This window comes from Nelumbo lutea, chromosome 3 (assembly GCF_056320005.1).
Source record: "Nelumbo lutea isolate HS-2025 chromosome 3, American lotus-T2T, whole genome shotgun sequence".
NCBI classification, from domain to species: domain Eukaryota; kingdom Viridiplantae; phylum Streptophyta; class Magnoliopsida; order Proteales; family Nelumbonaceae; genus Nelumbo; species Nelumbo lutea.
The window spans coordinates 93,561,461-93,575,286 of record NC_142686.1 but is presented as its reverse complement, the minus strand read 5'-3'; the positions used below and the strand labels follow the sequence as shown (position 1 = coordinate 93,575,286).

Genomic DNA, 13,826 nt, shown 5'->3' with positions numbered 1-13,826 from the left:
TTGATCGATATTCTCAGTGCATGGTGGATGTGCTTGTGAGACGCCCATTTGTAAAAAACAGATCTCGTCATGCCCAAACTGCACTCTGATTTGGTTAGGGTTCATGGTTTCAACTTTTAACATGGGTTTGATTTTGGTTAATTATTATGAATTTGGATGGTGTTTAGTTCCATTATCGTTATTTGAAAATTGATACTAATATATCAGATAATTATTATTATTATTTATCAATTTTTAATGTTTTTATTCGACTCATAATGACGCCGAAAAATGTTGATCAACCACCTTTCTAGGCTATTAACATAAATTCCACATCAAACATTTATTAAACAAAGAGCCATTTAAAGCTCGGAGTATGCCTACGCGGTTTAAAGTTTAAACAGCTTGAATCTGGATCAGGAAAAACGGGTTTGTAGTCGGGTGGGTGGGTCATCATTTCCCAACTCGGAAACAGAAACTCAGAAAGGCAATCACATTTTTTAATTAAAAAAGAAGAAAAAAAAAAGAAAAAAGAAAAGAACTCAGAACTCACGTGCTCTTTCTAAATCTTTCGTATTTGGGTGAGGCGCTGAGCTAACTCCCAACTCCCCTCACCACCTCTGCATCACCCGATTCACCACTACTACCACCACCGGTAGCAGCGGCGACAGCAGCAGCGGAAGCAAATATGCAGGCCCTCCAGTCACCAACACTCCGAGTCTCTCCACTGGAGCCTCTCCGCAAGCAATCTCCTCAACTCACCAACATCAAGCCCACCACCACCACCAAGAAGAACCCTTCTACTCTGATCTGTGCTGTAGCCCCAACAACATCAGCCCCCAAGAGAGAGACTGACCCCAAGAAGAGAGTCGTCATCACGGGAATGGGTCTCGTCTCCGTCTTTGGAAACGACGTCGATACCTATTACGATCGTCTCCTCGCCGGAGAGAGCGGCATTAGTCTCATCGATCGGTTTGATGCTTCCAAATTCCCAACCAGGTTCGCTGGCCAAATCCGGGGGTTCACTTCCCAGGGTTACATTGACGGCAAGAACGACCGTCGCCTCGACGACTGTCTCCGTTACTGCCTCGTCTCTGGCAAGAAGGCCCTCGAAAATGCTGGCCTTGGTGGCGACAACCTCTCCAAGGTCATTACCTTCGGGTTCTTTTTGTTTAATCCATTTGTTACATCGTTACTTCTGATGCTAGCTTGCTGTAATTTCTCTTTCGTTATTCTCGCTCGTTAGCTGTTGGATTTAACTCTTCAACATGGTGGGTTTCCCTTATCATACATTTCTATAATGATGTCATGTTTCTCAGACTCGTGGAGGTAATTGCGAACTTTGCATTTTGGATCTGAGTTATAGATTCAAATATATCGCTTTCTGTACAAGTTATGGTAGACTGGTAGTGAACCATGAATAGAATAGAGAAATGATTCAGAGGGAGGGCTGTAAATGATCAAGATCTAATTTTGTTTCTGTTTCAAACACCTTAATTGGGTGTTGGATTTCTGATTAAAAACTGACGTAAACCTCTAATTGGCTGAACCATGGAATCACTCCCCTTGATTCCCAGAAGGATTGAGGTTATTGGTTTTATACTTTTCCATGGCTTTCTACATAGAAAGGTAAGCAGAAAGGATTTGCGTTGGGTTAATGAGAACTATGAAGAACTTGGCTGAGTTATCTCTTGCATCAGTTATAAATTCATGTCCTTCTACACCCATTTACTCTAAAAGGTGAATCGTTGAGGTTCAAGGGGTGAAAACTATACCCTGTACATATTTAAAGTAGCAAGTACCAGATTGCAAAGAAGTCTTAGGGACCCTAATTGCATAGAGTTGCTGTGCTTGAGACATCCTACTTGGATTCAAGAAACCGCAACCAATGGGATTTTTTTTTTACCATTAGTAAACCTTAAAATGTTTTGAAAACTTCTGCTGTTACATGGTAGGAGGTGTTTTCTTTTGATACTCAATTCTTTAGTGTGGCCTTTGTGTAAAATATTGTTGAAAAAGGTTTAGAATCATGTTCAAAGTATTAGCTGGAGCTTCAGGCCCTGCTTAGATATGTAGTGTTTCTGCATCTTTAATATGGTGTTATTTCAATTGTTTCAGTCTGGTTATAGACCAATTAATTGTTATAGTACAACATAAGTAAGGTTATTTGAATTATAAGCCCTATGACTCTGGGTGTAGACCCAATAATGTTTCCCATCTTCTTGGATAAAGTGCATCGATAAGACAAAGGTGTATCCCGAGTTAGGTTATTCTTTTGTCGTCTAAGTTTCTTCTTTTTAACTTAAAAGTGATTAAAAATTATAAGGAAATAATAGAAATTGTAGATCAAGACAACAAATGGAAAATCAGATGGCTCTCTCGCCCTTGACAGTCTATTGTTCATCATCAATCTGGAGTTTTGTGATTAGTCATGAGAGGATGCTCTATACAACTGGCTAGCCTCTGAAAAGCCAGGATTTTGGTTTGAGTGAGCATGAAACAAATAGACAAAATTGAATTGGAGTAAAGAGCTGTTACTTGGTAGAGGTACTAGGCAATAGCTACATGAAATATTGCTATTTGTGTTGTTTTCACAGGGAGTTTTCTTCAAAGCTTTCTTGTAATTTGTATTTCTCTGTCATTGATATACTAATGGCTTGATTTCTTGTTTACTCTATAATAGGTTTTAAAACTCCAGTGAATTTGCCCTTGTACATGTGTTGGTGATATATCATCAAATGCTTGTTTTAGGGTCCATTTGGTTCACAGACGGAGTCGGAATCGGAATCGGAATCGGAATCGGAATCGGAATCAGAATCAGAATCGAAATCCTTTGGAATTGGAATCGAAATGGTCTATTCCCATAGTCTGTTTGGTTCAGACAGGAATGGGAATGGGGATTGGTATTGACAGGAATGGGATTTCATTCCCAAGGGAGGGGGAGAGAATGGCCATTCCCTCAAACGGGGGAATGCCATTCCACCAGGAATGGGAATGGGGTTCCGATTCCGCCCAACTAAACAGTTGGAATTGGAAGAGCCCATTCTGATTCTGATTCCAGACCCTTATTCCCACGAACCAAACGGGGCCTTAGTTCAAAACAATCTGTAAGATAAAATTAGCTTCACTTTGGAGCTTTATTGTCCTCAAAACTTCCATAGATTATGCATTAATGCTATTAATGTAATATGCCTCACTCTCTTCTTTGTTCAATCTATGTTTTTTACAGATTGACAAGGAGCGAGCTGGTGTGCTTGTTGGGACAGGAATGGGCGGTCTTACAGTGTTCTCTGATGGTGTTAAAGCTCTAATAGAGAAAGGTCACAGGAAAATTACTCCATTTTTTATTCCTTATGCTATAACAAACATGGGGTCTGCTTTGCTTGCAATTGAACTTGGTTTCATGGGTCCAAACTATTCAATCTCGACTGCTTGTGCTACATCCAATTATTGTTTTTATGCTGCTGCCAACCACATCCGGCGAGGTGAAGCTGATCTAATGATTGCTGGTGGAACTGAAGCTGCAATTATTCCCATTGGGTTAGGTGGATTTGTTGCATGCAGAGCTTTGTCACAGAGAAATGATGATCCACAAACTGCTTCAAGGCCTTGGGACAAGGAACGAGATGGCTTTGTTATGGGAGAAGGTGCTGGAGTGTTGGTAAGTTAGAGAAGTCATTGGATGTGTAATCTATGACATCTTTCACCCATTAGGCCAAGTAGGGAGCTTTTCTACATGTGGTAAGTCCCACACTGTCCATCAGATAGGGGATCCACTCAACTGTATGTTCAATTCCACAGTGAGCCCTACATTCAACCTTTTATTGGACTTCTGCCCAATTAATTATAGTTGTGCAAACTTCTAGTTTTTTTCTTAAAATATAGGATACCAATGAAAGAATCTTCATTCTAGTACATAGCAAGGAATTTGGGCCTTTGGGAACAAATTTTCATCTATGAATAAATAGTAGGGAGAAGAAGGGGGGGGGGGGGGGACTCTTTATATGAAAGACCAAGTTTTTTTTAAAGGAAAACAAGTTGAGATGTAGTCTAGGCACATCTTTATGTTGGACTTATTACTTAAGTGATACATAGATACTACTCCAGCTTGGCTGTCATTAAGCCTTTGTTTTAGCAGTCATTGATTCCTTAAAATAAGCTGTCTTAGATTATGTAATAAGGTCTCTTTTTCTTCTTGGTTGCTAATGTTTGGTCATTCTCTTCATAGGTAATGGAGAGTTTGGAGCATGCAATGAAGCGTGATGCACCAATTATTGCTGAATACTTGGGAGGTGCAGTTAACTGTGATGCTTATCATATGACTGATCCAAGAGCTGATGGACTTGGTGTTTCATCATGTATTGAGAGCAGCCTTGAAGATGCTGGTGTGTCTCCAGAGGAGGTACTCTCTTTGCTTTTATTCAACGCTAATATTATGATAGGTTATTTATTTCTTGTCTGCTCAGGTTGCATGGAAATATTGTTTTAATTTATTTTTATATGTATTTTATAGTAAATAAACTGTTTTCTATGTTTGTCCTTTATATTTTTCCTTTGTATCCCAAGTGAAGATTTTTTTACTAATAGTTGAATATATAACTCCACTTTCTTAAAGCTGTACGTCTTTTATTTTTTGTAATTGTTTCCCACCTTGTTTGCAATTGGAGCCATTTTATTTAAAGTCAAATTAATTTTAAACCATGAATATGTTGATTTTCTATGTTTCAAATGAAAATTTTACATTTTTTATGAAGACTATAGACAATTAATAGCAAAAGGTGGTTGTTGCTTGCTAAGAAACCCAAGAAATTACCCTAGGATTCATGTTTTTTATTCAAAAAAAAAACCATCACCTATGTGATTAGGTGACAATTAATAGTGAAGGATGGGTTTTATTCCAAAAAGGAACAACACCTAGCCTGGCTGCAATGCCTTGAAAACTATCCTATAGGGTCCATTCCCTTACTTCAACAATCAAGAATACAAAAATAGCTTGAGTTCACATTGGTCACAACACTTTCTTTTGACCCCCCAATAAAACACAACATTCTATCAACCAACTGAAAAACCAAATCATCTAGTGAGTGCTTGCCTAGGTGATTCAGTTTCATGTGATGCGATCACATGGTCACAACACTTGTGATTCTCTAATAAAATGCAGATATGTTATTAACCAAATGAAAAACCAAATTATCTAGTGAGTACATTCTACTGTTTCTACCCAAATGATTCACTAACAAGTAACAACCCACTAACATATGAAAAAATAGAGAATGCCTCTAGGGTCTACTACCTTACTATGACAGTTTAGAAATATTAAGGTAGCCTAACATGTTGAGTGATTAGTTTAAAAAACCATGACACTTTCATGCAACCTTCCAATAAAACACAAACATGCTATCAATTAAATGAAAAACCAAATCACCTAGTGAGTGCATGCTTGGGTGATTTGATTTCAATGAGCTTACATGGTCACGACACTTTCTTGCAATGATACAATGAAACACAGGAATGTGGAATGCCAATAATCAAGTGAATGATGCTAATAAAACACAGGAATGTGGAATTAATGACACCTTTTTTGCCTTGATACCTAAGAAGAATGATGCCAACCACCCAAAAGATTATAGGCCTATTAGTCTGGTGACAAGCATCTATAAAATTATGGCTAAAGTGCTCTCATTGAGGATCAAAACAGTCCTCCCTACCATCATTAGTGAAACTCAAGGGGCTTTCATTCAAGGGCGACAAATAACAAATCATATTCTAATTGCGAATGAGTGTGGGGGAAATGAAAAGGTCTAGTAGGAAAGGATTCATTTGTAAATTGGATCTTGAAAATGCCTATGATTTGGTGGACTGGGAGTTTCTATTAGAGGTTATGCGAAATGGTGGATTTGGGGACAAGTGGTGTAGTTGGATCTTTGGGTGTATCAGTACTTGTCACTACTCTATTCTGGTAAATGGTACCGTTAAGGATTTTTTTCCAGCTTGCAGGGGTGTCAGGCAAGGGGATCCACTTTCACCCTTCCTTTTTACCTTAGTAGCTGATGTGATTAGTAGGATCGTTACTAAGGTTGACAGCGAAGATGCCATTAGGGGTTGGAGAATAGGGAGACACCAAGTCCCCGTCACCCACCTTCAATTTGCAGACGACCTAATGATTTTTTTGTGAAGGAGGTCTTAGTGAAAAGGTAGCAAACCTAAAGGAGCTAATAAAAGGATTTGAAAGTTTTTCTAATTTGAGAATAAATCTGGAAAAGAGTTGCGTAGCAGGTATAAATTTGGAGGTAGGGGAGGTCGAGGCTATTGCGGAGTGTCTTGAGTGTTCCACCTCTGCTTGGCCTATGCCATATTTAGGGCTTCCTTTAGGGGCAAATCCTAGGGAGAGTAGATTTTGGACCCCAATGTTAGAAAAGTTTGAGAAGAGATTAGTCTCATGGAAGAGGAACTATATCTCTTCAGGAGGAAGAATTACCCTAATAAGAGCTACCTTGGCTAACTTACCCACCTATTATTTGTCTGTCTGTCTTTAGGATACCAGTTAGGGAAGATAGGAAGCTGGAGAAGTTGATGAGAGACTTCTTATGGGAGCCAGGACAAGAGAGAAAGGATCATTTGGTTAATTGGGAAATTGTCTGCAGAAGTAAAGAAGAGGGGGGTTTGGGAATTGGGAGGGTAACTAGAAAGAATCAAGCTCTATTAGGGAAATGGTTGTGAAGATGGCCCTTGGAAAGAGAGAGACTGTGGCATGAGGTGGTGGGAAGCATTCATGGGAGGTCAGAGAATGGATGGGATGCTGGAGTATCGAGGCAAGCTAACCTAGCAGCACCTTGGAAGGCTATTCACAACACCCTTCCTCAACTCCTCAATTTGAACAGGTATGAAGTTTGTTCTGGCAACTCTATCCTTTTTTGGGAGGATATTTGGGTAGGAGACTCACCGTTAAAGGATTTGTTCCCTTCGCTTTTTTCTATTTCTTTGTACAAAAAAGAGATGATCTCAAAATTTGTCTCACCTTTGGGGACACCCTTAGGTCCTACTTGGGATTTTGGGTTTCGTAGAGGACTTAGGGATGCTGAAATTGAGTCTCTTTCTTTGTTGCTTGGGTGTCTCAATCAGGTTTGTTTGGATCCCTCCAAGCCAGATAAGAGGGTTTGGACTCCTAGACCCAATGGAACCTTCACTTGTGCTTCTTTTTTCAAGTCCATCTCTCAACTTCCTACTCACCATCCCTTTCCGTCAAAAGAAATTTGGTGTAAGCCAGTTCCCCCAAAAATTATGGCTTTTTGTTGGGAAGTTTTCCATGGGAAAGTAAACACTTTAGACAACCTACAAAAGAGAAGACCTTTTCTCTGTATTTCTCCTAATTGGTGTATCCTCTGTAGAGCTCACGGTGAGGATTGTTACCATTTATTAGTATCTTGTCCCTTTTCTACAGACCTTTGGGCTTGGCTACTTTTGTTGTTTGGGAGTAGTTGGATTCTACCAATAGAAGTTCACATGCTCTTCAACCATTCTACCTTTTATTGGCCTACAAAAATAGGGAGAATTATGTGGAGATGTTTTCGTGCTGCCTTGACTTGGACTCTTTGGGAGGAAAGGAATCTCAGAATTTTTCAAGATAAGGAAAGGAACAACCAAGATTTGAAAGACTGTGTGTTAAACAGGGCAATACATTGGCTGAAGACCTTGGAAATCTTTCATCAATTCTCCTTTAATGACATTTGAAGAAATTTGTCAGCAGTAGCAAGGTGTTCATCTTTAAAGGCCAAATCAATTACAAGCTGGTCTCCTCCACCCGAAGGCTCAATTAAGTTGAACTTTGACGGAAGCAACATGGGTAATCCAGGATTATCCGGAGTGGGGGGTGTTTTGAGAAATGAGAAGGGAGAGATCTTGTTGCTCTACTCAGGTCCTTTGGGAATTGGGAATTCCATCAGGGCAGAACTTTTAGATGTTGCACAAGGGGTCCAATTTGCAAACCAGCTGGGGGTACAACATCTAATAATCGAGGGGGATTCCAAAGTGGTGGTGGGTTGGTTAAAAAGTTCTGAAGAGGCTATGTGGCGATACAAGAATGAAATGAAGAAATTTAGTTGGTTGACAAGGAATATGTTGGTCACTGTACAGTGGGTGGGGAGATCAGCAAATACCTTGTCAGATGTGTTAGCTAAGCAAGGGGTAAATAGGGAAGAATTATTTTGGGCTCAGTTGTGATTCTTGTTTTTCTTTCCTAGTTTACTTGTAAGTTTCAAGGAGGGACTGCAGCTTGCGCCTCTCGTTGGGATGTTGTATGAACTCACTCTAATTTGCTTATGAATCAATAAACTTATTATTATTCATCAAAAAATAATCAAGTGAATCAAATCACCTAATAAGTTCATGCCCTTTTCAGAGAGGTGGTCCTGGCTGATAGCAATAGATAGCTGAGACTCCTGAGAGGCCAAGTTTGTTGTATTGTACTTTTTCTGAACTTGTTGTCCTGCCTTCTTATTTGATTTGATTTCTTACTCTCAACTCCTGAGCCCACTTTGGCTTCCCATGGAAGTCCCAACATGTATCCCAAGTATTTCTGGCCTTCAGGAAGTCACTCTTCTTAAAAGAATTATTGCCACCTACACCCACACTCCCTTTAGCCACTAAGACAATTTGCTCCCCCTCGGAGTTATTCATCACAGTCTGCCTGTTCTCTTCAAACTGTACATGGCCATACACTTCTTGTGCTGAAGGAAGATCTTTACTTCCTAATATCTGAACTCTAAGAGACTCATATACAGGGTTCAATCCCAAAAAAAGGCCAAGAGCTGTTGCTGGGAAACCAAAGACTTGTAGGCCTTAGCATCCAGTCTATGTTCTGATAGTGGTCCAGTTCTTTTCAAATTGATATCAAATCTGAATAGTAGGCTGAGAGACTCCTCTCCCCCTTCTTACAAGTAGAGGAGGCAGCTTGCAACTGGTATATTTTGGCATAAATGACATTTCTCTGAATAGGTAGATTTTGCCTGCTCCCAAATCTCAACAGTTGTTTCAGTCCACATGAATGTCTTCCTGACCAGAGGCAGCATAGAAAGTAACAGCCATGACATCACCATGCTGTTTTCCTGGTCCCACCTATCATGCTCTGCACCCTGAGACTTTGGTTCTTTGGTTTTACCATTAATATAGCCCACCTTCTCCCTGACAATCATATGCAGTTTAATTGCCCTTGACCATTCTAGGTAATTGAAACCATCAAACAGTATCACAACCATGGAAAAACTCATGTCAAATCCTCCACTCACTCCACCTTGACAGCTTGACTGGAGGACCGACTGGACACAATAGAATCCTCAGATGACATGATATAAGGTCTGATTTCACAGTTCAGTTCAGTTCAGTTCAGTTACAGTTCAGCCACAATTCAGTCACAGTTCGGTCACAACTCAGTCAACAGTTCAGTCCACAGTTCAGTCAAAAAAGGTCATAGGGATACCACACACATATAAGAAAAAATTACTTGCACACTGCTGAAAACCATTTCAGAGATGGAAAAAAAAAAAAGACAATTCCGAAGCTAGGCTGCCTTTATATGTACCCCTTCATCAATTTCCATGGGCACACAACTACTGTAATTCCCCAAGAAACATTAGCAACCATTGTCACACAGTCACAGGTCATTTAGACCTACACCACCCCCAGAACCCACAGAAGTAAGCAGACCTGCCTTCACAGCATCAGAGTTCCCTTCCTTTAAGGGTTTCTTGGCACACGACCAAGAAAGAAGGGAACAAAGACTAGAAGAAACCCCTTCAGATCAGTCCGATCCACTCCTTGATCAAATTTGATCCACAGCAGAGGAAAAACTGAGAGGACTTTATCGCACTGCTTCTAACCCAGAAAGCCCACTCTGATACCATGTTTTCTGGGTTAAAGGTGTCAGAGAAACAGAGAAGGAGAAGAAGAGAGAGAAAGGAGTGAAGAGAGGTAGAAAAAATTCTGGGACCAAAATCAGTGGCTAACGGCGCCAGTCATTGGTATTTATATTAGAGTGTCCCAACTAATAATAAAAGGGAGTAAAAGTACAAGAATGCCCACTGCGGCACTAAAGAACAGAAACATAATAAAAAGTAAATAAAGAAACTAACAAAACTGACTGATTTCAACAGTCCGCTATCAATCAATTGAAAAATCAAATCACCTAGTGAGTGCATGCTTGACTGATTTTTTATTTTGATGAGTTCACATGGACACAACACTTCCGTGTGACCCTCAAATAAGTCACAAATATGCTAATAATTAGTGAGTGCATGGCTGGGTCATGTGGTTTCAACTGGTTCACATGGTCACAACACTTTCTTGTAACCATCAAATAAAACACAAACATTCTATGAATGAAATGAAATACCAAAGCACCCAATGAGTGTATGCCTATTGTTGCTAGCCCAAGCTAACTGCTATTATATGAAAAAAATAGAGACTACTTCTAGGGTCCACTGCTGATCTGGTCGGCATTCCTAAAAGACTCATAGAGGGTTACCAACAGTAGCTACACTGAACCTCCAGTTTTGCAACCTTACAAGGCCCAGCAACTTTGGAGGCCAAGAAACACCAGTTGTATTCAAATGCTCAAAAGTTCTCTTTTACAAGATGCGACCTGGTTTATATAATGCTGAGAAAAAGAAGCATTATGAATGTTGGCACCTAAAGAACATTCTACTAAAATTGCTAAAGAATAGGGTAGTTGAATAGAAGACAATCATAAGACTAAAAGAGAAATTGGCATCTGATGGTGTCTGACACGTGATCTGGCTATCAGGAGATTGTTCAGTGTGATATCCGCTGGTGGGTCAGCTCTGTGATTGTCACATACTAGGAGAGAGGAGTTGTCAATAGAACTCTGGCAGATTGCAGGTTAGTACGACAGCCTGAACGTTGAAGCTTGTTGCATGCAATGGTGAGTCATCACAGGGGTCTTGGTGAGTGAAATCAGTGCAATGAATAGGATGTCTTGTGATCGCTCACCAGTGCGATTTTGCAACTTCATGGAATGAGTTTTGACTCGTCACTCCTTACTTCTATTGCACTTGGTTCTCGGCCTCATCATTCTCCTAGTCACATCGTGGCTAGCCTTCTGCTCATCGCCGCTAGTCATCTCATCACAGCTATGGGAGCAATGCATTCACATAATCATAGCACTTTCTCATGACCTTCGAAAAACAAAACATGGACATGCTATAACTAGAAGGATAAACCAAATCACCCACTGAATGCATGCCTGGGTCATGAGTTCACATAGTCGCAACAATTTCCTGCAACCATCTAACAAAACACAAGCATGCTGCTACCAATCGTATAAAATAGAGACTACCTCTAGGATATACTACCTAACTATGACAATCAGGTAATAACACGGTAGCTTTTTATGTAGGGTGACACTAGGCAATAAGACGCTCATTGAGGATCACCTCAATCACCAAGATATTTTTTACATGGTGCTGTTGGTAGGGCTGTCAACGGGTCAGGTCTGGGCTGGGACCAGCTAGAACCAGAACCAACCCGGCATGAAATATTGAGGACTCATAACCGATAGAATCTGTAATTTTTAGACCCAAAACCGAACTGACCGGTTCTCAGGACAATTGGGTCTGACCCAACAGACCCAATTATAATATATATATATATATATATATATATATATATATATATATATAGATAGATATATATAGCTCAGGTTGGGTCTGACTCGGTTTGGGACTGGGTGGAACCGGTTCTGAACTGATAATAATCGGGACACTATATCAGGACCTGGAACCAATTACTGGAACCAGAACCGTCCCAATCGGTTCGGGTCCGTCAGGTCAGACACTCGGACCGACCATTGACAGCCCTAGCTGTCTATTTCATAATAATAAAATAGACATTATTAAACTAAATTATTCAGTTTAAGTTAAAAGACTAGTTTCTTTTTATTGTTTTTCTTAGTTAGGGTTCAGCGAAGATGTACACTATATTGATCTTCTTCCTTCTTTTCTTTGCTTCTTTTCCTAGGACAAAAAAAGAGGCTCAGGCCCTCTATTTTCTGAATCTTTTCTTTCTTCCATTTTTTTCATAAATATGTTGATTTTTTATGTTTTAAATGAAGTTTATACATTTTTTTTTAAGATTGTAAACAATTAATAGTGAAAGATGGTTGCTGCTTGCAATGGAACCTAGGGAATTATCCTAAGGTTCATGGTTTTTATTCGAAAAAATCCCATAACCTAGGCAGCTAGGACAAGGCACCCTCTATCGCCTAGCCTTGCCTCAGTGCCTTGAAAACTGTGAGTACAGGTTTTCTGTGAATATAACATGGATAACATCTGATCATTTCTATGGATACGAAATCTATTGCTGCACAGAGTCCATTTAACCATGACCAATTGCTCATTGAGAATCCATTGAACATTGAGAGCCCTACCTAGTAGCAAAGAAAAAAAAATAGTTATGTCCCCATTTTTTTAAGTTGCTCATGACCAAATAGAGGAACAACTTTCCTTTATCAAAGTTCCAATATAGGTATTCTTCTGTAGGGGAATCAAAAGGCTTGACATTTCTTCTTTATTTCGCAGTATAATGGCCAGTTCGTGACTTCATTATTTCATGGAAATTTTGCAAGTTAGGGAATTTAAATTCATCACACAGTGGCCAAGTGACAACTAAGTTCTAATCCATCATTAGCTTTAAAGTTTTTTTCCTTGATTTGAGGGTACACTAGTTTCTGTTTGAAGTTCCAAAAGGAATCAAATTCTCTTTAAATTCCTCAATTCATTCATTGTCATCATATATACCTTGTCCCGACCATATGAGGTTGGCTACATGAATCCTGCTTCACCATTCTGAAATCTGAATCATTTCATTAGTAAATGAAATAACTCTCTCCCCACTCTTCTTTACTTTTTTCCTAGGTTAACTACATAAATGCACATGCAACTTCCACAATTGCTGGTGACCTGGCTGAGGTGAATGCTATTAAAAAGGTATTCAAGAGCACTAAAGAGATCAAAATAAATGCAACCAAGGTAAACTCTCTCTCTCTCTCTCTCTCTCTCACACACACACACACACATATTGCTTTCATGGCATGTTATTGTTTCTAATTATCTTTTCTGTTTTTAGTCTATGATAGGGCACTGCCTTGGTGCAGCTGGAGGCCTAGAAGCCATTGCTACAGTGAAAGCCATTACTACAGGGTGGTTGCATCCTAGTATAAACCAATTTGTATGTATTACTTGCAAATATTTTCATGCTTCTCTGATTATATTTAAAACAACATGGTAATGGAGAATTTCTTTTTCTTTTTTGAAAAAATCTCCTTTCATTAATGCAGAACCCAGAGCCTTCAGTGGAGTTTGACACTGTCGCAAATAAAAAGAAACAACATGAAGTGAATGTTGGTAAGTTCTGAAGCTCCTAGATCTTTCGTTTTCATCTCTTTGTATGTAAAGTATAAGCAGACTAACCATTTTTCACCATTTTGTAGCCATTTCAAATTCTTTTGGTTTTGGAGGACATAACTCAGTTGTGGCATTCTCAGCATTCAAGCCTTGATTGTCAATCATATTTGATTCGGGAAGAAATAAAAACAAAAACAAAAAATCTTGCCCATCCAAGAATTCCCAGATTGTATCTCTTATAGAGGCTAGCATATCACTTAAATCCGATTTTCTCTTTAAAATTGCAATTTTGTAGTAGTATTCGAACCAAATCAACTTTCACAGCTTTCTGTAATGCATTTTATTAGTTTAAGGGCCGGTATTTAGTGCCTAACTTAAGAATCTGCATGACATTTTACTAATTGTTAAAGTTTGTGCTTAAGGGCTTCTGCT

The 13,826-nt window shown here is 39.4% G+C and overlaps 1 protein-coding gene across 1 annotated transcript; it reads left to right on the top strand.

The window, feature by feature from the left end:
- The first annotated feature begins 507 nt into the window (after positions 1-507).
- KASI (3-ketoacyl-acyl carrier protein synthase I) lies at positions 508-13,795 on the top strand. Its single transcript, XM_088977510.1, has 7 exons — positions 508-1,126; positions 3,209-3,640; positions 4,208-4,381; positions 12,906-13,019; positions 13,117-13,218; positions 13,328-13,394; positions 13,481-13,795. The coding sequence occupies exons 1-7, from the start codon at positions 668-670 to the stop codon at positions 13,546-13,548; spliced, it is 1,416 nt and encodes a 471-aa protein (XP_088833636.1). The 5' UTR covers positions 508-667; the 3' UTR covers positions 13,549-13,795.
- The last annotated feature ends 31 nt before the right edge of the window (positions 13,796-13,826 follow it).

Excerpts from the sequence above, each read along its gene's own strand:
- KASI (XM_088977510.1), top strand. The coding sequence starts at position 668 with ATGCAGGCCCTCCAGTCACCAACACTCCGAGTCTCTCCACTGGAGCCT. Across the intron at positions 13,020-13,116 it reads TCAAAATAAATGCAACCAAG|TCTATGATAGGGCACTGCCT; the intron begins GTAAACTCTCTC and ends TTCTGTTTTTAG. Across the intron at positions 13,395-13,480 it reads ACAACATGAAGTGAATGTTG|CCATTTCAAATTCTTTTGGT; the intron begins GTAAGTTCTGAA and ends ACCATTTTGTAG.